This window comes from Athene cunicularia (genome assembly GCF_003259725.1).
Source record: "Athene cunicularia isolate RWA chromosome 2 unlocalized genomic scaffold, athCun1 chr2_part1, whole genome shotgun sequence".
Classification (NCBI taxonomy): domain Eukaryota; kingdom Metazoa; phylum Chordata; class Aves; order Strigiformes; family Strigidae; genus Athene; species Athene cunicularia.
In genome coordinates, this window is record NW_020799095.1 from 18,297,184 (window position 1) to 18,320,402 (window position 23,219).

A 23,219-nucleotide genomic window follows, 5' to 3' on the forward strand; every position below is an offset into this window, starting at 1 on the left:
TACTTCTAGTGGAGCATAGCTTGTAGAGCTACTTAGAGGAGCAGTGAAATGGGACTGGAGACACGTATCCAAATATTTGCAGTGCCTGTTTCAGAAAATAAGAAAAGTTTCATTGAAATTGAGTGTCCAGGTTTCTGAAAAATTTGGGATGTGTTTTGTTTTTTTTTTTTTAAACTATGAGCCTAGCACCTGGTGTTACCAAACTGCTCAGATGCTTGCACAAGAGTGACTTTTGCAAAGGATAGCTCTAATGGGTTTTTTAGCTGCTAAAGCCTGATGTCTTGGGCAGGGCTGATAATTGAGTTGAATTGAAAACTTGGCTATGAAATTTAGGGGAGGGACTTAGGTCTAAACTTTCTTGTGGGGCCACTGGAATCAGTAAGAATAGAAAAGACCTCTGCTTGTTGTATTTGATTTCTTGTGTTTTTCATAAGTAGGCCTGAGGAATAGCAGGTGATTTAACTATGTTCCAGGCAAGCAATTCTCTTGGAATAGAAGACATACAGATAAAAATATATCAGCCATGTTGGCTGGTAGTCCTTTTTTCTTCTTTGAATTCCAGTGCTCATGAAGAATAAAGGTATTTCAGTTTCCAGTTTTGCGCAGTTACAGAATATTAATTACTGCAAAGTGAGTGGAACGGAGTAAACTTGCTTCCTTCATGATTGTATGTCTTTTTGTGTTCTCCTTGTAAGAAGGAAAAACATAGTCTAATTTTATAATAATGAGGCCGTACAATAAACTTCAGAGAGAGCTTGCTGGTGGTTGCATACATCCTGCAAGGCTGTGAATGGAAAACTCTTCCATCTCTTTGTAGAAGGCTCTGAATGTAAGTAGATGGAAGCAGGGATTGCTCTTGAACCACCTTAGGCGTAGTTAACTCATTTAACTGTAGCCGTTCTCCTTGAATTGTTTCAGTCATCTTACTTGTCATTCAATTGATCCTTGAAAATTGACACTTAGAAGTAATTTATAGTCTACAATCTGTCAGCTAGCACTCAGCATTCACACTCTGAATTGTTTTGTTTGGGTATATATAGGTCAAATGATATTAGCATAGTGCATCTCTTGCAATCTTAATTTCTAGTTTAGATAATAGCATTCAGAATTTTGTGTTTTTGTAAACATCCTTTAAAATCTTAGCTTTTAGATTAGTGCATGAGTTGGCCATAATGCTGGGATACTTTAAGCTAGACTTGGAAATATCATAGATTTTTGGCAAATGTGTGTTTAACAGAATTTCATTATAATATCTCTAAATGTTTTAAAAACTTGTTTTTGAGTGTTTTAAATATGTATACATTTGTTTTTATGACTATCTGAATGATTAGGTCGCTGCTAGCTAATGTGTTTTACCACAGAAATTTTCCGTGCTCAAAAATCCTGTGATTTCCCCTTTGCTCCAAGGTTCATGTTTCTGCAGCTTGAAGGCTTTGACAGCACTTAATGGTTGTTGTTTGCAAAGCTCTCATCTCTGCATTAGCACTGTAGAGACCTTTACTGTAGATTTTATTTTAATCTGATTCGGCAGCTTGAAGTAATTAAAATACTTGCAGGTGGTGGTCTTGCTCTACCAAGATCTCTCATTCTTGCTGTTAAGTGTATGTAACTTTTTTTTTCCTGTCTGACCTCAGGCTTGAATTCTTGAGTCCTGCTCCAACCTCCTCTACTTCTTTCAGTGCCCAGTCCTCACAGCAGGGACTAGATAAGGTTGCCCCCCTTCCTTCCATCTCCCTGAAAATAGCCATACAGTACAGAAGTGAGTTAAGAAAAACTTGTCTCCTCCAGCTGTTGGGATGACTTTAGCAATTTCAGGTGTAGCTCTTAACCACTACTCATGTGACTGAGCTGCCCCAAGTGTTATGAGACTGCTGCTGCTGATCTGCATTCAGGTACAGGAGTTTTGTCATGCCAGCGAAGTAACAAGGGAGGTGAGGTAGGTGACATGCACTGACAGCTTGAGAGAAAGTTTTGTATGAGAATATCCAGCAACCTAGCACAAGTGTCTGTAAGCTTCTGTAAATGCAAATAGAATTCCATCCCTTCAGTAGTCTCCTGCATTGCAGAGACTCATTGTTTAGAGGCCAAACCTTCTCTTAAATATCTGGTCCACAGCAATGCTGTCCATTATTAGGACTCTGGGAAGCCAAAGGCATAGCATGCATCTTATGGTTGACCAATTTAAAAAGGGGGAAGGGGAATCCTGTAAATATAACTCATGTAAAATGCTTCAATCTTTTTATAGTTTTTCCTGGTTATAAAGAGATCTAAGATATTCATGAAGTGGTTGTTAAGGACTTATCTTTTTCCTGAAAGCTTGTCATCTTCAGTCTTGTGCGCAACAGAGGGAACATCTCAGATGTGATCTCCCTCTGAGTTCTAATATACTTTATTTTTATCTGCATTGATCTGTGAACTAAATCCATTTTACAGGATTTTCCTCTATGATTCCCTCTACCATTTTTAGATAGTTTTAAACAGATCCTAGAGAAAATGCTTAATGTTAGAATATGGAACAATCTTCCCAGGAAAAGTTTCTGTGGTACCAAGCACTGACTTGGTTCTGTTTCTACAATGCAGCAGCATACGTGTACCAGATACACTTTTCATACATGTGGCCTCTTCATGAAATTATCCCCGTGGTCTTGTTGAGAGGTTTCTTGGAACCTATAATTGTTGATCAGTTCCAAAAGATGACTCAAAAATTGATTTTTAGTTTGACAGATTTGGTATAGTTGCAGGTTTCTAACTTTAAAGGCAGCTTACTTTTTTTTTTAAATGAACGAACTATTATTATACTGAAACTAAAAATATCAGACTAGCACCAGCTTTGTAGAGCTGTAACGAAGTGGCATCAAGACTTTAATAGGTACAGAAAATAGCTTTCAGAAGTGCCTTTCACACACATGTGCACACACAGAGAAAGGAGTAAAGTGTATGAGAAATACAATTTTCCCTGATAAATCTTCAAGTTAAAAAGAACACATTTTCTGTAATGATATGGAGTTAACGAAACTGGGAGGACTCGAAAGCTTGAGGAGGAAAGGAAAAACATAACCATTTCCTTTCTGGTTTTCGTGGCACTGAGAAGGATATTGTAACTTACACTGTGGGGCTGAGCGACAGTCTTCCTGACGGAGATCACTGCTGGGTGCTTCTGTGGGAAGGTGTTGCAACTGTCAATAAAGTACCAATTGTATTTCAATATAGTGCTGTGAGTAAAGCAGAAAATTCATCCCTTATCCCACTGTTTTCCAAACATTCTTTTAAAACTTGCTGGCTCCCTTGCTTTTGTGTAGTCTATCACTTAATCAAAGTTGAGCAATGGATGCTCACTGGATAGTAATGCTTTTATGGCCTTTTTTTTTTTTTTCTTTTCCCTTCCCTTTGGCAAACTACAAATGAGATCGTAGAAGTAGTGGAGAGTGTTTCCACTTAAACTGGCTGTCTCAGTGCGAGAGGAGGCAGATGAACATGAGCTAGTGTTGCTGCTGCTTCCCACTACGTTTCACAACACCCATGTGCCAGCCCGGCATGTGATCTTTCCCTCACACTGAGCCACAGAAATGTCCTGGTAGCCTGTCTGCCTGAGGAGGAGGAGAAGGAGGGGGCCCCAGCAGTGCCCACGAGGAGATCCTGGGAAGGAGGATTAGCTGCTTAAAACAGCAGTTGCTGCCTGTAAGGACTGATCTGCATGATGGTGCTTTTTCATTTTCTGGAAATCAGGATGGGTACTGAATCAGGAGCATTTGCATTAGTGCTAACCGGGTTCATAAACTCCAACCTTATCTGAGACTGCTCTTGAAGTTACACCTTTAGCATGAGGAGAGGGGAGTTTAATAAAGTATTGTATCAGATATTGTGCAGTGCTTATTTGCATTCAGATAATGTTGCATAAATACTTATTTCTCTGTGTTTTCAAACTTGTTTTCATTTAATTTAGATGAAGGGTGAATAGAAGCTGCCAATTTGGCCATCTCTACATGATTCGTTATTTCATAATACCTGTATCATATTCCCTCTCGCTCCTTTCCAAACTGAATTATCCTGCTCCCTTTAATCTCTTTGTGAAGGAGGCCACCCATGCATCTAATAAGGTTTTTTTCTTTCTTTAAAAATTTAAGTACTTTTTTTTTTTACCTTGGAGACCATTTAATGCCATTTGTCAACCTTGATACTATGATCTCTTTTTGCATCCCTCAGTGTAATGCACGCTAATCTTTCCTCTTTATCATACATTCAGGAGACTATTTTAAGTTTAGGGTCTTATGTGGGAACATGAAAGCATGCAAGAACTTTCTGCCTGCTGCATTCAATACCTGGACTAACTTTGTAGCCCAAAAATGTCTTCTGCAATTTATTCTGTTTTCAGAGCTTCATCAGAATACTCTCTCTGAATTCTTTTCAATGTATGAATTTTTGTTTTTAAAAAAGGAGGGAGAGGGAGTTCTGATGCTGATCTGCACCTATAAGGGTTTACCATGTTGCTTACATTTGTTGAATTCCTTTTAATTATTTCTGTAGAAGCTAACATTCTTCTATCTAAATTACGCTAATTGTACACTCTGTGATATTTGACTTAGTAGACTTAAGGCAGGTCCTTTTAATTGTTGTTCTGGAATACTAGTGTGGTTCTAAAGCATTTAGTCTTCTCTTTCCATTACCTTTTTATTTTACATATATATATGTGTGTGTGTATATATATATATATATGTATATATATATATATATATATAAAAATTTAAATGGTTTAACAATATTATCTGGAAATACCTACAAACACATGTGGTATGTGGAGTTGATTACAATAGTTGTAGTCATGGTTGCATGTGATACTCTACCTGAGACATTTTCAGTTCTTTATATATTTTCCTTAATTTGAAAAACTGAAGTTGAAATAGACCACATCATCTTTTACCTCCTTATTTTTCAATTCAGTATTTCAGATGTTCCATTATGAGAGCAAGGTAGATAGGGACCTAGTGTTTGCTCTTCGCACTTATAGGGAGGGATGTTGGCTTGGGCTGGAGGATGACTCTTCTGTCAACTAACAAGTCCAGCATGTGCAGTGAAGATGACTTGTCTGTAAGAGTTGTGCCCTAGTTACCACACACTTTCTTAATTTTGCAGCAAGCTGAGGACTTTCAGGAAGACAAACTCCTTCGGTTAGGGGAATTGAATGCTGCCATGGCAAATTGAATTCTGCACCTTCTAGTCTCTGGTGCTGGGCAAACTATTTAAACAGAAGTTGCCATCAGTTGCTAACAGTGTGCCTTGTCTCAGTTTGTCTCACGTGATGAGCCTTAGGTCTCTCTTGCAGAAGTGTTGTGTTCTCCTTGCTACCAAAAGTGGCTTTGAAGCTGCCCTTTGAAAATGCAGACATGCTGAGCACTGTGGAAAATCAAGCCCTCAGTGTCCAAATTGGTCACTCAATTAGTAGTTCCCTTTGACAATTTTGGCTTTGTTCTCTGTGGTTGAACTTTACATTCTTAAAACCCTGGTAATGCCACCTAAACAGAATTGTATTATAGGGTAAACTTATTAATAGTTTTGAACATTTGGATATAACTGTAAGTTCCCAGGAGAAGAATTCACTCCAGGGTTTGTATGGGATGTGGTAAATAAGCTGGAGTTATTGTTTTCAGGCGCTGCCTTTCTGGTGTGTGCAAACAATGACTTCAGCAGCTTCCAGACTTATTTTTCTGATTCTTCCAGACTATGGTCATGGTTTCATGAGACATGGGTATTGGAGGGCCTACAAGATGAAAAACACCATCACCACATGTTGCAATGCGTTGAGCCATTGCAAACTGGCGTTGCCTATTCAAATGCCTTCGTAAGGTTTTAGAGAAATAATTTTGTTCCAGCAGACCGCATCCATGTCCATGCTGCTCTGCCTTTACAAGGGGCCCTCATGTTCTGACCTTCTTTTTGGCAAAAATGGGTGAAATTGCAGTGCTCATGCTCTGGGTGGCAGGATGGGAGGTGTGCCATATGTCCTGGTGCCAAGCTCACAGGTCTGCCACAGCCTCCACACAGGTAATGCAGCATTATCCGATTACACCTTTCAAAACTGACTGCTTCCTCAGGGATTTTTAGGGGCAGCTGATTATTTAATTTTCTCTGTAAAGCCATGCTAGCCCCATGTTGGGGATGTCGTTTTTGCCAACAAAAGGACTACACCAAACTGAAGGCACTTTGGAAAAACCTTTTTAACATTGTCCATTGTCAGCAGCCGATGGGGCTGTAGAGCGACGGTGGCTCTACCAAGGTCTTGTTTCAACACCGAAGTCACAAAATGTCAGCTCTGCTCGTACTGTGCTGCATTAATATAATTAAAACTGCAGGTTTTTTGTGGACTTAAATATACAGACAGAGCACTTGAGGTGTGCAGATGGCATTAGCGGTTCAGCCGGGCTTTGTCTGGAGTGATATCAGCATTGCTCTGCACCCCTGCCCCCTCCTTTTCTTAACTGGCTCTTTTATTTTCTTTCATCCCAGCTCTCCTCTTCTAAATCAAAAAGCCACTTGCCCTAACAACTTGTCTTTCCTTATATTGTTGCCTGACTCTTTCTTCCCTCCTTATTTGTTAAATCACCGAGAACACTCAAAGTCTCTGCAGCCAAAAATCTCCACGTGGTCTTTCATTGAATGATTCTAATCCTTCTGTCTCTTTCTGCCTCCACTATTTGTGATTTCAGCGGTGTTGTCTAATTTTAACTCCCAGTCAACATGCCAGAAGTCATGGAGGCAAGGTTGGTGGTGGTCTCGTGGATTTGCTCTGTATGACTGGAGGAAATAACTTCAAGTTCTACAGCACCACTGTGAAGTTCCTATTTGCAAATGTGTGTGTGAGAGAAACAATATGGATAACTGTGCTTATGGACCCAGATGCCTTGAGACTAATTTTCTTATGGTGTAGGGCAGAAATCTTGCAGCACCGGAAGATGATGTGTATGAAATAGTCTGTTCTGAAAGTGCAGAAAACAACTGCTCTGGTTTGTTCAAAGGCACTACTTTCTAAACCTGTGAAATCTGCATGAGAACTGTGATATTTTAATGTGTGCTTTGAGCTCCCTGCTCTACTGAAGAGTAACGTTTCCTTGTTTCTTTTTTCCTTGTAAAGCAGCCTTGATTTGTGGGGCTTGGTGTAGGGTAATGCTGTTTATAATGAAGTCAGAATTGGCTTTTAGAGCCTCATGAATGAAAGTCCACAGCATAAGACTGCAGCTTTTTGTGAGAGAGACATCTGTGCTATAACAAGAGCAGGAGACCCAATTTAGACAACTGCTAGAAGGAGAGCTCAAGAAAAGGAAAGACTTTTTTTCTAGCTTAGATTAAATATTTGTACAAATAAACTTTTCTTTTCAGCTGCTCATCAGAATTGCTGCTGCACCACCAACTTGGCTTTGAATTTTGTTCTGATTGCCCAACAAGGCTGTACACGAAGAGTGTTACGGAAGAGCAGCTTAAACAAAACATGTTTGTTTTGCAGCAGAACTAGAGGCTTTGGGCTAGAAAGAAAAAATTTGGGGAGAGGGAAAAGACAGTGCAAAGAGAAATATGAACAAATGAAGGATGTGATTAGAAACTGGCTGTTGCAGTAAATACATGTGAAGCAAGAAACACATGCAGGAGTTGAGTTCTGTGTTTCAAAAGTGAGTTAAGATAGAGATCTGGCTTTGAATACAGTTGCAATGACTTCTCCCAACTGGATCAGCTGGTTCAGTTAAAAGTGTTCTTCCCAACTGCTGCTGAAACTTTTTTACTAGTTCATTTAAAATACAGTCTAGTTAAAAGGCTACCCCCGAGGTATTGATCACTCTTAAAACCTTGTTGCCTGAGACTGATGGTGATGAAAATATAAGCAACTGAGAACAGTGCTGTGGAGAGCAAGTGTCTTTGACCCAAGAGGATTGTTTCTCATTTTGTCTGAAGAGAGCTCCAATCCTTTGAGGAAACTTCTCATAAATCAGTTTGGTAAAGCAACTCTTTAGAACATGGGGGCTCAAACCACTTGGATGAAAGCCCAGATGGACACCGTCTCTGACTGAAACGGCTCAGAAGTGGATTAAGGGTCAGTATAAGTGGAGAACCCCTGGTGAAGAGGGGTGTGATGCTGAATGTGCTACCCTGGGTTATTCCTCAGCACTAACAGCGAAAGAGCCTTTTGGTTCTCAGGCTTCTTGGAGCAGATGCAAGGCTAGTGTGTTGAGAAGTTTTTGATGGCTGATCAGAAACATTCTGAAAGTAGTAGTTTTTAGAGAGGATGTAGTGTCTTTAAAAAGTTGTATGCATTTAGCTTTAAAGAATTTATTTGCTTGGTAAAGCTGGTGACGTTAATATATAGGTCTTAATGTAAAGGTATGTTTAGTCCAGAATATAAATTTAATATGGAAATACCTTACAAAATATCAATTATTATCCAGCAGAATCTGTTGGTACTGCTGGCATTCCAGCTTTGCTCTTTTTCCATATCATTAAGGATGAAAATGAAATTATGTGATTTTGAAGTGATGCAAAGTAGATATGACCTGATGGTCTGCATAGTTCAAATGTAATAAAAAAACTTGTCTTAACTGAAGATGTGAGCTCATGCTGTAGTACGGTCTGCTGTGAAATACAGCATGGGTATTGACAATACTGTAGGGACAGAGAAATTGCTTTATCAGACTAATGAACTCTTCAGTATCCTATTTCAAATAAATATCTCAGAGTGGATCTCTAAGCTAGGGACTTGCTTTGCTTTTCTTGCTTTAAAACCCTGACCCCACCCGAGATTCCATTCACCTGCTGGTTTCAGTGGTGGCACAATCATTTAAGCTGTCTGTGGAAGAAGGGTTTCCTCTAATTGCATGCAGTGACTCTCCTGGCTTTTGTGGAAGTATGACCCCAGACCTGCAAAGACCTTGCGCTTCTGCCACTTGTCTGTGCCAACATTTCAATTGTCTTAAAATGGTTTTCCACAGACTCTTAATTTATTTTAACCCCCTGGAGCATCTCTGCTTCAGTAATATTTAACAAATTTCAGAGCAAACTTTTCCTTAGAAAGTTTCAAATTGTTAGATCCGAGGAATGGCAGAAAAATTTCTTTTAGGAGACTGAAACAGCAACTACTTTATTCAGATTTCTTTTTCCCCTTGTCCTATGTTTTTACCTGTTCCTCCTTCGCTTTCTACCAAATGCAAATTAATTGTGACTCTCAAATAACTGTGAAGATAGTGTTCTGAGTCATTCCTTTGGAATGGGTCTTTGGGAAAACTGTCAAAATCATTGTGGAACAGCTCTTGATGTGCTGATTTTTCTGATTAACTTCTCTATGTAGATAAGCCCCAACTAAGTAAGAGAATAACTTTTTCATGTATGACCTAAGTATAATGGAAGGAAAAAAACCCAAACACCAAACAGTGGCAAATATATATGTGCTTGGGGTAGAGAGAAAGATTTTATTCCAGTTTTACTCCTCTGTAGTACTTCCCACCTCTGCTTTAGCTTACTTTAAGAACAGGGGACTTGGAGGTTTATTTTCAAAGTTTGGGACTTACAGTGCAGTGTGACTTCTTCGAGTTATGCTCTATATTTTCACATTCATGAGGTTTTAAATGCAGATTTTCTGATGTGAGAAGGAAAATGTGTGCTTGTTCTTCCCAAAATAGTTAAAATTTCTTCCTTATTGGAACAGATGTCTTGAATGCTCTGTGTTCTGATAAAATTATTACAAATTTCAGTGGTTTTACACTTTTAGTTTTGTTAATCTGTTTTGAAATTGAAATCTGTAATTTCTTTTACCTCTCGATAGGTGCTGGATAGTTTGTTAGCTCAGTATGGAACAGTGGAGAACTGTGAGCAAGGTACGGCTCTACTCTCAATTGCTTTTAAATTTGTAGTGAGAAGTGAGCGCACATGGAACTTAACCTCTTTTCATTGTGTTTTCCTCTCTAGTGAACACTGACACGGAGACTGCAGTTGTAAATGTAACATATGGCAATAAGGACCAGGCTCGACAGTAAGTATCTTATTTACTTGTTAGTGTTGTCTAACTTGCATTTTGGAAATAATGTTGTGGTTTTATATGTAACTTTGCTTCTAATTTATTGATAAAACGATCATGTAAGTATTAACTTTTAAGAAGGTCTCTTGGTCTTTCCCTCACCAGGTCTTTTGTGCTTTACCTTAATTTGTTATTTCTTGTCATCAACTTTTCTTGCTCTTTGATTAAGAAGAAATTAGTAATTTTTAAAATTGAAAATTTGGGAAAAATTTCTTGACTGGGGAGGGCAGACAGTGATTTGTTGGTTGCAGAGGACAGGAGTTATTGCTTAATAACTTCTAGTGGCATCCTAAAAAAGCTTTGTGATGCCCTTTTACAGTGCTTGTTTTTCGTGTCTGTCTTCTGTTTAGCAGCTGTATTCTTAATCTATTTTTTTTTCTGTTATTTTGCTACAATTTTCTCCTAAACAATTTTAATTAGGAAACTTAATGGTTCTTCCAGACACAAAAGGTCATAATCTGAATACTTAAAATAACTTATCTGAGCTTTTTGACCTTTAGATTATGTATTTTATGCTTGCTTATATCTTCGGTAATTGGTAACTTTTAATCTAGATATTAAAATTTAAAAATATAATGCTTAATGTTTGTATATTCTCTAAATATCCATGTTATGTGATAGGTTTCGTTTTGCTTTTCCTCCACAAGTAGAAAAAGGACTTGTGTGTTCCTTAATTTTTAATCTGGTGATATAAATATATTTTCTCCCTCTTTATAGCCATAACAGGCTAAACAAAACCAAACCCATGCAATAGCCTACAAGGAGCTTTTTATTTTAACTTTGAAATTTCTGCCACCTTGTGGCTAACTAAAATCAGCGGTTAAGATGCAGAGTATGCTTATGGTATGCATTAATTCATAATTACAAATGAAATAATATTTGTACATATAATTAAGTAATTATGACTTCTGTGTAACTTGAATGCAACACATGCATTTAATATTTTAAAGTGTTAGGTTACTTGTTAATATATTCTAAGCAAATGTGGTGGGAAACTTGTGTCAGTGGTGTCTCCTGTGTACACTGGAGTGGAGGGAAACAATGTTCTACTTGAATTCAATACTTTTCTCAAAACCTGAATTCTTCAACAAGTTCTTCAGGCTCTTCTGTTGGTTTTAATTCTGTTGCACACTAATTAAGAAAAATGTTGAATTTCTAGTTCTGAAGATACTTATTGTATACATTGATAGATTGTGCTACATGTGCCTGTTCCTTCTTTGAAAATGTAAGAAGAAAGTACCTAAAATACTGTGAAGTATGATACATATTTTTGAGCTAGTTTTCATGTGTAGTAGGTTTCTGGACTTGTGCACTCGCTTCTGAAGTTGAAAACGACAGCGTACAGTTTTCTCCCCCTCAAACTCTACTTGCTAAATTTTAAGGTAAATCCTGAGGAAATGCCGGGATAAGCCAAGACTGTGAAGAAGTGTCCAAGATATTTTTTTTTTTTTCATTGGAAACCATATGACAATAACTGAAAACATATTGAGTCTGAAGCAGGTGAATTAGGATCCAGCATAAATGTTGGAGGACGACCTGAAGTGACACAGGTGGAATGGTGCCTTAGTTTGGTTTCCTTGAACAGGTAGAGCAAGTGGAGGAGCCTTGATTTGCTTTTGTGAATGCTTTGATACAGACACAGGGTTTTCTAAGGGGATGAGTCTATTTTCTGTCAGCTCAGATCGTCTCTGTTCAGGATGCAACCTTGCAACTATTTGGAACCCCCTAAGAGAAGAAGTGGCTGGATAGAGATTTTTTTTTTTCTAGGCAAAAGCTGTGAGGAACTGCAATGAAGAATCACTACAGGATCTGTGAGTGTGTTGCTTTTCTGTAGTGACTGTGGTGGTGTTTCAGCTGAATGGTTTTCCCAGAGATGACCTAGCTTTGCTTCTTGGAACTGGCTGTGGTGGACAGCAGTGACTGTGGAGGCGGAGTGGTATACAGGTGCCTATAGCTGATAAAAGGCAGTGTTGGTCAGCCTATGCAGTACAAAGAATAACAAGAACTGACTTTACTGAAAGCTGTTTAGTGTCATTGAGCTGATAACAAGCTTTGCAATTTGAAATGTAGCTGTTTAGGTTAAATGATCTTGGCCATGACTTCTGGAGCAAACACTGTGCCATGAACTTTTCTATGCCTCTGCATACAGTGGGTCCCCAGTTCTAATTGTGCCTCTTCTGCACTTTTTACAACACATGTACTAACCTCACAAGTTAGCAGTGCTGTCTGACAAAGCAGGCAATGTTGATTACTTCCCTGCTGGATAGACTGTATGGCATTGCTGTGCTAGAGTGTGTACTGGTGATGCTGTGTGGTGAAGGCATTGTAACACAATCTGGAGATATTTTTCATAAGCAGTTCTGAACAAGTGTGGTATGCATTGCTTGGAGGATGTTACTTTTGAACAAAACTTTTAGTTCCACCCAGCTGGGAAAAGTGAGCCTTGCAAGTCTAATGGTTGTGGCAGAGGCCTTATTTCTTTGGGCTAGTTATGCAGTTACAGCATATTCAGTATAGGGCTGCATCCAAAATTAACTTGGAAACTGAAGTCAGTGAAGAATGCCGCAATCCTGTTGAGAAATGAGTCTTGGACAGAGCACATAGCATGCAAAATCTGAGATGTGTGCAGTTACTGACTTCTAGTTGGAATGGAGGTTTGTGGCTTTGACCTGTTTGTAGTGATGCCTTTTTCTTTCCTAGCTGGACAGGCATGAGGCTGTCTTGGCAGGAAAAGTAGGGATGCTATTCCTCATCTTTATGTGTCCAGATCAGGGGAGCAAGCGTGGCAGATGAGGTACTTGTGGGAAGCTCAGTAGGTTTTTGGAGAAGTGTACAGCAAGCACAGGGCCATGCATGGGCCTGGGAAAACCACCCTTCACTCTCCAGGACTGTGAGTGGTAGCAAGGAGAAGTCTGGGACTGTCAGGGCATCTCTGTAACTCCATCCTTGCCCTCCTTTCCTGCAAGCATTTGGGAGGGTGAAGCAGTGGTGGCTGTTTCAACTCAGAAACTGCCTCTCCTGCTATCCTTCCCAGAAGCTGAAGCGGGCCTCACAAAGCGTGTGCATGCTGCTGTGGCGCACACGATTACTGAACGTCGAGGAAGGCTATGGGATATTTGGAAGAGAGGAGTTTAGAGGGTCAGGGTCAGAGCCTGGAGCCTGTGGTTCAGTGTGAACAACCCAACCAGCTGCACATAGGTACCGAGGCAGCTTGGGATTTGCTTGCCAAAGGGCACCTGCTCTTCTCCCAATGTTGATTCCCGATTGCAATCAGCAAGATTTGTTGACTGTGTCCATGTGATGTGCTGCCACCTAAATTATGTCTGTTATCTTCAAAAGTTACACCACCTCTCCTTTCCCTCCCCAGAATCCAGTGTGTAGGTGTCTAGTGCATGCTACAGGGTTTAGCTCTGCCCAGGATTTTGGAAGGGAAATTTTGTGTGAAGTTGGCCTTACATATATGGTGTAGGTGTATATTGTTTTAGTATGGGGCTAGGGGTTTATTTTTTTACCTTACTTTTTAGCTCAGGAATGAGGTATGTGTTGGTTGCGTCTCGTAACGGTGTATTTTAAATGCAGGCTGCAATGTGAGTAGCTCAGGATCTGCATCTTTGCAGATATAAGTAGATATATTACTGAGTGTTAACACACTAGTGGTCACCTTTTAATTACAATACTTGCAAAAAGAAACAGTTGGGTTTTTTTACCCTTCTCAGTGAACCACAAAGCTGTGTCTGTGCACACAACGTGTACCCTTGATGAATGAAAAAGAGTTCACATAACTAATACTTTTACGTGCCATCATGGGTCAGGGCTAATGTTGCCATAGGAACAATAATAGTGAAAATTCAGTGGTGTATGATTATAAGCTTAGATTTATGTTTCGCTTTGGTTTTATTTTCAGAAATACTAATGAAAACTATATTTTATTTATTGTAAAAAACCCCATTATGCCAAAGAAAAATTACCACGTATATCTGTCTTCTCAGTATGCAAATGTATCTGTTCAGGGAGGAAAAAAGAAAGGTGGTGTACGTACAAGCTGCATGTGGGAGTGAAATATGTTCTCCATCTAGTGCTTAGTGTCATCACGCTATCAATGGATGAATGATTCCTAGCACAAGACTCGGTGCTTTTACTGTTATTCATTTATCTAGGATGTTTAACCTCCACTAGCATCAGAAGGGAGAAGGCTGGGCAAAGATCATCTCATAGGGAGCTCACCAGAGGAGAGTGAGATGTCATTTTGATGGGAAAAACTCAGGTGACTAATTTACAAAATATTTGTTTAAAGGTTTCATTTTTATGTAGGGATCCTCTTACTTCTGAGCAGGTGTCATGTGAGCATAAGCCAGACTGCTATACATCTTAGCAGAGTATAGGTAGTAGTCACTGCAGTCTCTTACTGAAATTGTTTTATTAAATAATTCTGAACTACACAGAGATTCCTGTGTAGCAGCTCTTGCTGGTATATGAAATGGAAACATTTTCCATTTCCACTAAATATTAATTTTTTTTAAAGAAGACTTGGAGGAAGAGGGCAGCTCTTAATGAGGAAGTTTACTGAATTTTTCTCCATCTTTGTCCTCACTAAGTGACTCTTAGTGCAAGTGAGAACACTAGACTTAGTCCTTGCCTAAAAGGTAGTCTGTGGGTTGTTTCATCAGATACCAGTACTGCCCTTTGATAGAGTTAGACTGTATGGCTTTTATTAACTTGTGGTCAGGGAAGGAGACCCCCCCCAACCCTGCTGGGAAGGCAGAGGTGGTGCTGTGGTTTGGACTTGATTTTCCGAGGTGCTCAGTTGGTGCCAGTATGGGCTTTACAAAAGTAGCTGGATTTCATGTGCATTTGGTGGACTGCAACAATAATGTGATAACCTTGACTGAAACAGGTGCCACTAGTGTTTTGAAGAACCACTCTCTTTCTTTCTTGCTTTCCTAGGGAGTGAGGAATGGCTATCCTGGTAGTAAGTGCTGCCCTAGATGCTGTTTTACATCTTTTATATTTTACATATTTTGCATCCATTTAGAAAACAGTTCTTAATCACTCTTTTTTTTTTTTCCTTTTCTGTTTTTTACTTCCCTCCCCTTCTGAAGTAGTGCCTAGATGCCTCTAAAATTTTGGACTTGTTACGATGCTGAAGGACTGCTGAGCCATGACCTTGCCTGATTCCAGCCCTATGTTTTGTACCACAAAATTGATTAAAAAATAAGTTTAGAAAGGTTAAAGATACATGACAATACTTTAAAAACTAGTGAAAACTGTCAGATGTTGGAATGTGAAAGCCAAAGTGACATATCAAAAGCTCTAGGCTTGTGTCTTCTGTTAGAAATATACCAGAACTGTGTATTTGCTGTATCATGCAAAATGAGTTATCTTGGCATTCCCCTGTGTGTGCCCAAATCAGGGCAGAATGTGGGACCACCTACCCAGGAAATGTCAGTTACACAAAAGGCTTGGCAGAGCAGCGTTTAATTATTGACTCTTCTGACTTCTCATCACTTGAACAAGTCAAATTATAAAACAAGTCCACCTATAAAATAAGAACTCTGACTCAGAGGGTGAATTAGTTAATTTGAAGTTTTCTCTATAAATATCTAAACTAATTTAAACAAGTAATACTACTGTAGTATCTCTGTTTATACTAGAGAATAGAGTCCTACATAAGCTGTAGTATGTCTAGTGTCTAATTAGAGAGGTGAACTTCAAAGCAGATTTACTTTCAAATACTTGCTCAAAAACAACCTTTCAAATATTTTTTGGTGTGTTATTTTTACATGTCATAATATGGTATTGGTGGCCAGGGATTGTTCACTGCTGGGACATAATTGATTGTCCACAATGGCAAATGAACATTTCTCAGTTCCCTTTGAATTTAAGATACTTATATAGAACCACTTAGGATTTTCTAAGTTGTTCTTAAGTAGAAAAATTCCAACCTTCTTTTCAGGAAAAGTATGGTGCATATATGTGCCAGTTGTTGCTGTATAATGTTTGTTGTGAAAACATGATAGCTATGTAGCTTGTTTGCAAATAAAAAGCCTAGTCTTTTCTTCCCCTGCTGCTTCTAAGCAAGAGTGAGAAGTCTTGTGCACTGATTTAATGTAAGGTTTTGTATTAGTGCTGAGATTCGTGTGCACTGATTTAATGTAAGTTTGTGTTAGTGCTGAGATTCTTGTTTAAGATGTTTCAAAGCCAGAGGAGGTTGAAGCATTTTGGGAAAGAAGCAATGTCTGAACTTGTCAAATGAATGCATGGGAGGGAATGAGTTGGGCTGGATGTCAATCCAGAGCCTACCAGCACATTCACAAAATTGTTGGTACTCATCTCTCCAGTGTCTTGAGGTTTGATTCAAAAAAAACCAAAAAACAAACAAACAAACAAAAAAACCAACCAAAAAAACCACACAAAACCCAAAAACCAGGGCTTGTGCAACTGCACTGTCTGGTGATGCTGTTTCCCTCCCTGGAAGCAATTCAGCTTTTTGACTGATTTCAGTAAAACTCAACTCAAATAGAGGTCTCAGATATTTGCAACCAATAAGAACTTAGTATGTTCAGGTTGCATAAAAAGGAAAGGCTCTAGACCCCTTTTCCAAATATGATCTCCACGGAGAGAGATTTCAGCAAAATGCCTTTCAGACATTGGAAATTATGCAGAAACTAAAACTTAAGAGACAAATCCATAGGAACACAAGTTTCACTGGTCTGGCTGCTCACTGCCCTTACCGTTTTGCAAACATGGCTTTCTGTGTAATAAAATGCTCTTCAGAGTCTATGGAGTGAAAGTTAAGAAATATCAGCTTTGAAATAGCCTCAGCAAATTTTAATCCAGCTCTGTTTTGTCATATGTTGTAAGAGATTCTTCTGTTATGAGAGCAATTATGCTCTGTCCTGTTCCCAAGGGCCTGTGTCTCATTTGGTGAACAGAAGTATTTAATGAGCAGTGATCAGGTTTTCAACATTTTGTTTTCCTTGTTGCTCATTGACATTGCCTTGAGCCTTATTTATTACCAACCCTTATTAAACAAAGTGCTTCAAAGACACAAATTACTTGTTTTCTCATAAGCTCTTTACTGTCTGACTGGTGTATTTTGAGGATGCTGATTCAACCACTGGGAGATGAGGGGCCTGTTATCCTCAGTACCCAGATACTACTTCTTACCTGCAAAGCTGCTGCTTGGTTTCAACAGCTGCTTTGAGACCCAGACTCAATGGGACACCCAGGAGATGAATAGTACTTTTCACTTGCTACCTTTGAAAATTTGGGTGATTGGCCAGCATTGTCATCTATCTCTGCAGTAAAGGCAGGAGTACAAGTGTTCCTGAGTGTAGCATTTGATAAACTGGCAGTAACCACCTGCAAATGTGTGTGAATGGAGGCACTGGGTTAAGCTTCTGAATTTTAGAGGCCTTGCTCCAGAACAAACAGTTATTGGAGCTTTTTAACAAAAATGTTGGTGATTCTTTAATGTGAGATGGAAATCTCCTCACTCCCACTGCAGTTTTAATTTTAAATTTTATCTTTAAACAAAATCTGAGTAATTTTTGGTCCAAGATTAAGCCTGACATTTATAAACCACCGCGAATCAATGAATGTTTTGATGATATCAATGCATTGCTTTATAATCTGAAGAACATGCCTTCTATATCAAGACTTGAAATGTCTGTCTTGGGCGTATGTATTAATTTTATACTGCTGTCTTACCTCAGCTTAGTTATTCCTACTGCTTCCTGGATCTTTATTTGTCTTGACTGTACTTTGAGTGGAAGATCTTCAACCCTCCAGAAATCTGTCATTTTTAAGTTTACAGCTGTGCTCCCTCTGCAAAGAGGAGATGACCAGCAGGTCAGGTTGACTTGCAAACTTGGCCCCACCTTAGTCAGGGGGGCTGTGCAGAGGCAGAACTGAGCGACTGGGTGGTTGTTCAGTGTGATGGACCGTGATGCCAAGGGCCTTGTGTGCATTTGGGCAATACCCCTCTGTCATATTTAAGAGGGGTCTGCTTTGCCTAAAAACACAAGAGAACTGTTAAAATGCCTTCTAACCTTTGCATCTATGAAGAGTTTAATAGATGCGTTGGCTTTCATTTCCTGGTTAACTTTTAAACCTGCTTACAACATGGCTATTTGGTAAGTTGCAAGGTGCTGTCGTGGTCTGCTCAGTGGTGTTTCAAATGCCATTGACTGGCTTTGAATACTGTCTTTTCTGCTGAGAATGAACCAGGAGCTGTCTTTCATATCTTTTTCTTTTTTTTTTTTTTTTCCCCTTCCCTGTCATAGCTATGTCAGTTATTGCAAAAACTCCAGCCAAATAGCTGTGCTGGCAAAAAAACTAATGAAGGTGCTGTGATAGCAGCTAAAAAGTTTTCCCTCTGGTGCAGCTTTAATTCTATTTGGGAAACTGATTTAAATTAAATCAGGCAAAAGAATGCTTTTGAGTGTATAAGCTCTGTCTTCTGTGAGGTTTTGCTGATAGGATTGCACCAGCAAAACCTTTAAAGTGCACAGAAGCCCAGAGCAAGCAAGAACTAACTTGTAGTCTTTAATATGGCAACTTTTTAAAAGTTGTGTAATCAAAATCTTGACTGGAGAATTTTGAATGTAACTTTTCATCTTGGAACCAGTTTTTAGCTTTGTCATGTGATTTAGAATGAGCAGAAGTCTATATCTGAATGACTTGTCATTTCATAACGCCCTGTGTGTGATTGTGATTTTTTTTTTTTTTCTCCTCCTCTCTCTTCCCCTTTGAAAATGAACAGAGCAATAGAAAAATTGAATGGGTTTCAGCTTGAAAACTATTCCTTGAAAGTTGCATATATCCCTGATGAAATGGCAGCTCAACAACCTCCGCAACAACATCCCCAGGGAAGACGTGGATTTGGACAGAGGGGTCCTCCAAGGCAAGGGTCACCCGGTGCAACCACAAGGCAGAAACCGCAGTCGGACGTTCCTCTACGGATGCTGGTTCCCACGCAGTTCGTAGGAGCCATTATTGGGAAAGAAGGAGCGACAATCAGAAACATTACAAAGCAGACACAGTCCAAGTAAGTTACTTTACAGTACTGCAATTGTAAGCTCTAATACTGTGTCCTCATCTCCCACGTAAAGGAAACTTGTAAAACTTCAACTAACCTGTGTGGTCAGAGAGCAAATGAAGATAACAATGAATAGGAAATCTTTAGCAAGATTTATTTAAGGACTAGATTCTGCCCTTGACACAGCTTCAAATACTAGCTGACTTGTTTCTCCCTTTAAAAAAAAAAAAAATAAAAAAATTAGGCAGTACTAGTAGGAAGGTATTTGATGCTGAAGAGTTTACTTACAGATGTGCTAATAAGGTTTTAGCACAAAAAGTGAAACAGAAAGACATGTAGTATGTTGTTCTGTGGGACATACAGTCAGTGTAGTGACATACTCAAGTGTTTATTCTAGTTTTAGTTTAATTTAGGCCATTCTTAGGATTATAGAAGTCTTCAAGGGGGGTAGGAGAGTGGGTGAAGGAAAAAATAACCTTCTTAGCTTCTCTTGCTACTCCTTATGCTTCACCCCCATGCATTTCTGGTGGATACATTTGTTGCTATTAAATTGCAGACCACACCAAAACACAGATTAAGAAAATGCATGGGAGGCAAAAAGCAAGCTGCTAAGTGACCTAAGAAGTGTAGAGCACTAGGGTCTGGAGATGCTGAAGGAGATCGTTCTCAGTGTGTGTTAAATCCCTACCCATGAGGAAAATTTCGGTGCAGCTGCAGAGAGCGCTGAGCATCATATCCAAAGAACTCTTCCAGGATACCCCTAAGAGTGGAGAGTGAAAGATGCTGCTTTCAGCAGTACATTGGTATGAGCCCCGAGCTCTAGTTACATCAGGAAGGACCTGGAAATGTGCTGTATGTGTATGAGCTGTACAAGGGGGGACGGCTTTAGTTTTAAGAGTAGTTAATGAGGATAAGGCAGTCCTCTCTAATTACACACACCACACACCCCCAACAAACAGGCTCCCCCTCCTCTCCCAAACTCTGGATGATCGTGATGTGCCTTCCAACCTCTCATTAGCACGTAACCCAGGAGATTATTTGCTGTGTTTAACAACACAGGTTTAAGAGATTTGTGGTGTCCTGACAAGACTTGGTTGTGGTTTGCCTATGGGTAAACAATTTTTCAGGTGATATCTAAACCATCTAATTCTTGGACTATAAAAATCCCTGAAAACTGGCATAAGGAAAGCTTTTATCTCTTAAAAGAAGGCTGATTAGAGCAGAAATAATCTCAGGTTGCTAACTTTACAGATATGCGACTTCAAGAATGATGTTTTCATTAGTTTGGGGATAAAAAAAGAGATTCATCTACTACTAGTTTCACCAAGGATTGCTGTGGGCTTCTTAGAAATTGTTACATCATGAAACAAAATGAGTTTTCAATATCAGAAAGAACTGGGAAAAAAGTGGCTTATTGAAAAGCAGCATGGTTATTTAAATTTGGAAACAGCTATGATTCAGGGGAGAGGTGAGGGGAGGAAGGAAAAATCAGAGATGGAAAGAATGTGACCTGTAGTTAGAGAGCAAATAATATCCAAGGCATTGTCTTAATGCAAGTGATAATTTTTGTTAAATTCCTAGAGCTAAATAAGCAGTGGTGTAGACTAAGGCTAGTAGTTTTAGGGTGCTAGAGAGTGGAGCTAGAGGAAAGGTAATGTAGGACAAATGTCAGGCTTAAAAAGCATAGGGAAGTAATGTTAAGGATGAATGCAAGTACTGTGATGCTACTTGCTACCGGAGAAGTGCTAGGAAACTCTGTTGCTGAAATCATCAAAAAAGAGAAGATGGGACAAAGCCTGACTGTACTGTAGCTGCACAGTCACTATTAGTGGAGTGACAGGACTGGTGCTAGAGTATTGGGAAAGCTTGACGAAATGTTGTCTTCAGTGGTTTACCACATTGTCTATCTAACAACTCCCCTGAATATCTTAAAGGAGGTTTAATGAGGAAAGGAGATCCCAGTGTCCAAAAAGATAGGGTTTGGCTGGTGAAATCAAGATAGGAGAGGCTTTTTATAATACACAAAAATAGTATTTAGGAGATGTGTAAGTAGCTGTATACTTTGTAAAATTAAACCACTTAAATGTACTCAGTGTTAGCTCAAAATAAATTAGTTTTATGAGAGTTGGAAATATGCAAGTCTTTACCACACAGTACATGGTTACAGTTAGTGTTTTTCTTTATTTCTTTCAAGAATTGATATTCATCGTAAAGAGAATGCAGGTGCTGCTGAGAAACCAATTACTATCCACTCAACTCCTGAAGGCTGCTCAACTGCTTGTAAAATTATTATGGAGATCATGCAAAAGGAAGCTCAAGATACTAAATTGTGAGTAAAAAGCATCTCATTGTGGAACCATTAAAAATTCTGAATTCATGTTGACTCTATTTAAAGATCTAGTCTCAAAAAAACTCTTAAAAAGTGAATCCATTGCTATTATCCATATTTAAGTAGGTAAAGGAACTAAGACTTTTACTTTCAGGACATTCCACTTGCTTAATTAGCCCCAGCACACATTTATGTTTTCAGCCATTGTCTGGCTGTGATTTTTGAGGTCAACTGGAGCAAATATTGGAGTTTCTTCAGCAACTAATAGCTTTTAATCAGAGCGAGCACAACAAGTTGTTAGCTCTCACTAAAAGCTTTTAAGCTATAGATGATAGTGCTGAAATGTGCATTGTACTTCAACTCATTTTGCTTCTGGTATAAACATGTGTAAGTGCATGGGAGTTGTAGACACTTCTGTGAAAATAAAATTTATCTAAAACGTGCGTAAAAACTTGCACTCTGGTCTCCAAAAGTCTCACTGGGTGTAACCTCCATTACAGTACAGAAGAAATTCCCTTGAAGATATTGGCACATAACAACTTTGTTGGCCGACTTATTGGCAAAGAAGGAAGAAACCTGAAGAAAATTGAACAGGATACAGATACTAAAATCACGATATCTCCGTAAGTTTTTGGTGGCCTAATCTTTTGGTGAGATGTCTCAAATAGTAGCAATACGGCTGTGGTACATTCAGGTGCAGAGTTCTTACAACAATATCGTGTGTTTTGAAGGCTGAGAAAACAGCCTTTCAGAGGCCTTTCCATAATGTGGATTAAACTGTTACTTAAGCTCAGCTAAATTTAATGTAAACAGTGAGTCTTCACTGTAAACTCAGTCAAGAGCAAGTCTAAAAATAACATAGGCTATGTAAAGCCTGTGTTAGACTATATTTTAAGTGTTGGTTGTTTTTAACATATTATGCCATATGTAATGATGAGTGTTTGAAACTATAAGCCTGGATCAGTTCTGAGCTATGTGTGAAAATGAGTGAAACTAGTGATGTTTTAGTTTCTGGTATAGATTAAATTTTTGGACAAGAGGGAAGGAAATAAAATGAATATCGAAAGAGAATTTTTAGTGGCAGTTCTGCCCCTCTTGGCCACTAACAGCCAAACTGGGGTACATCAACTAGTCTGCTTCACCATATAATGGCTTTTAGTCTGTGAGTTTGTGAAGGTATATGAGACCTGTGCAAATTTAGCTGAGATTAAACAGGAGTTTTCAACTTCAGTGGAAATCTGCAAATCACTGATTAGATAAACATCTCTGTAGGAGCTTGGTTGTTAGTAGTAGTTTTACCCTGGAGTAATATCTTCAGAGAACCTCCTGTTTTGAACAGCGAATACTCCGGCATGAACTTTAAAGCATTTGAGGGCATCCTACACTTAATCTTTAGTCAGAAAGGGTGAGAATAAGCCTTATAGGCTGTAGAAAAGGGAGAAAGTTTGGAAGACACATGCAGATGTTTGAAGAGGTGTGAATACATACAGTAGAAAAAAAAAAAGTATATTGCAGAAAATAGCTTCCTTACCTTTATTTGAGCTAAGAGAACTCCTTAAAAAGAACACATTCAAAATTGAGTGAAAGAACCTGAGACCTTCATGAAGGTATGTAGACTTTTATGGAATTGGTCTGAGCCCGGGAAGTGAATCAATTGGAGAAGCAGCACCCAAATAAGTGTGTTTCAAGAATAGGTTTTGTAAGGCCACCATGCGCTCTCAAATGTGTTGGCATGAACGTTTTGTTTGCAAACAGTACACAGGCTGTAAATGTTGTTTATTAAAGAAAATATGTACAGG

At 39.0% G+C, this 23,219-nt stretch overlaps 1 protein-coding gene across 1 annotated transcript in view; it reads left to right on the forward strand.

Annotated features, from left to right (window-relative positions):
• IGF2BP3 (insulin like growth factor 2 mRNA binding protein 3) overlaps positions 1 to 23,219 on the forward strand; it is a 113,878-nt gene that overhangs the window by 58,847 nt on the left and 31,812 nt on the right. The window contains exons 4-8 of the mRNA XM_026843064.1: positions 9,800 to 9,851; positions 9,943 to 10,006; positions 18,816 to 19,100; positions 21,286 to 21,420; positions 21,921 to 22,043. Of these exons, the coding sequence (XP_026698865.1) occupies positions 9,800 to 9,851; positions 9,943 to 10,006; positions 18,816 to 19,100; positions 21,286 to 21,420; positions 21,921 to 22,043 (659 nt within the window). The remainder of the gene's footprint in view (positions 1 to 9,799; positions 9,852 to 9,942; positions 10,007 to 18,815; positions 19,101 to 21,285; positions 21,421 to 21,920; positions 22,044 to 23,219) is intronic.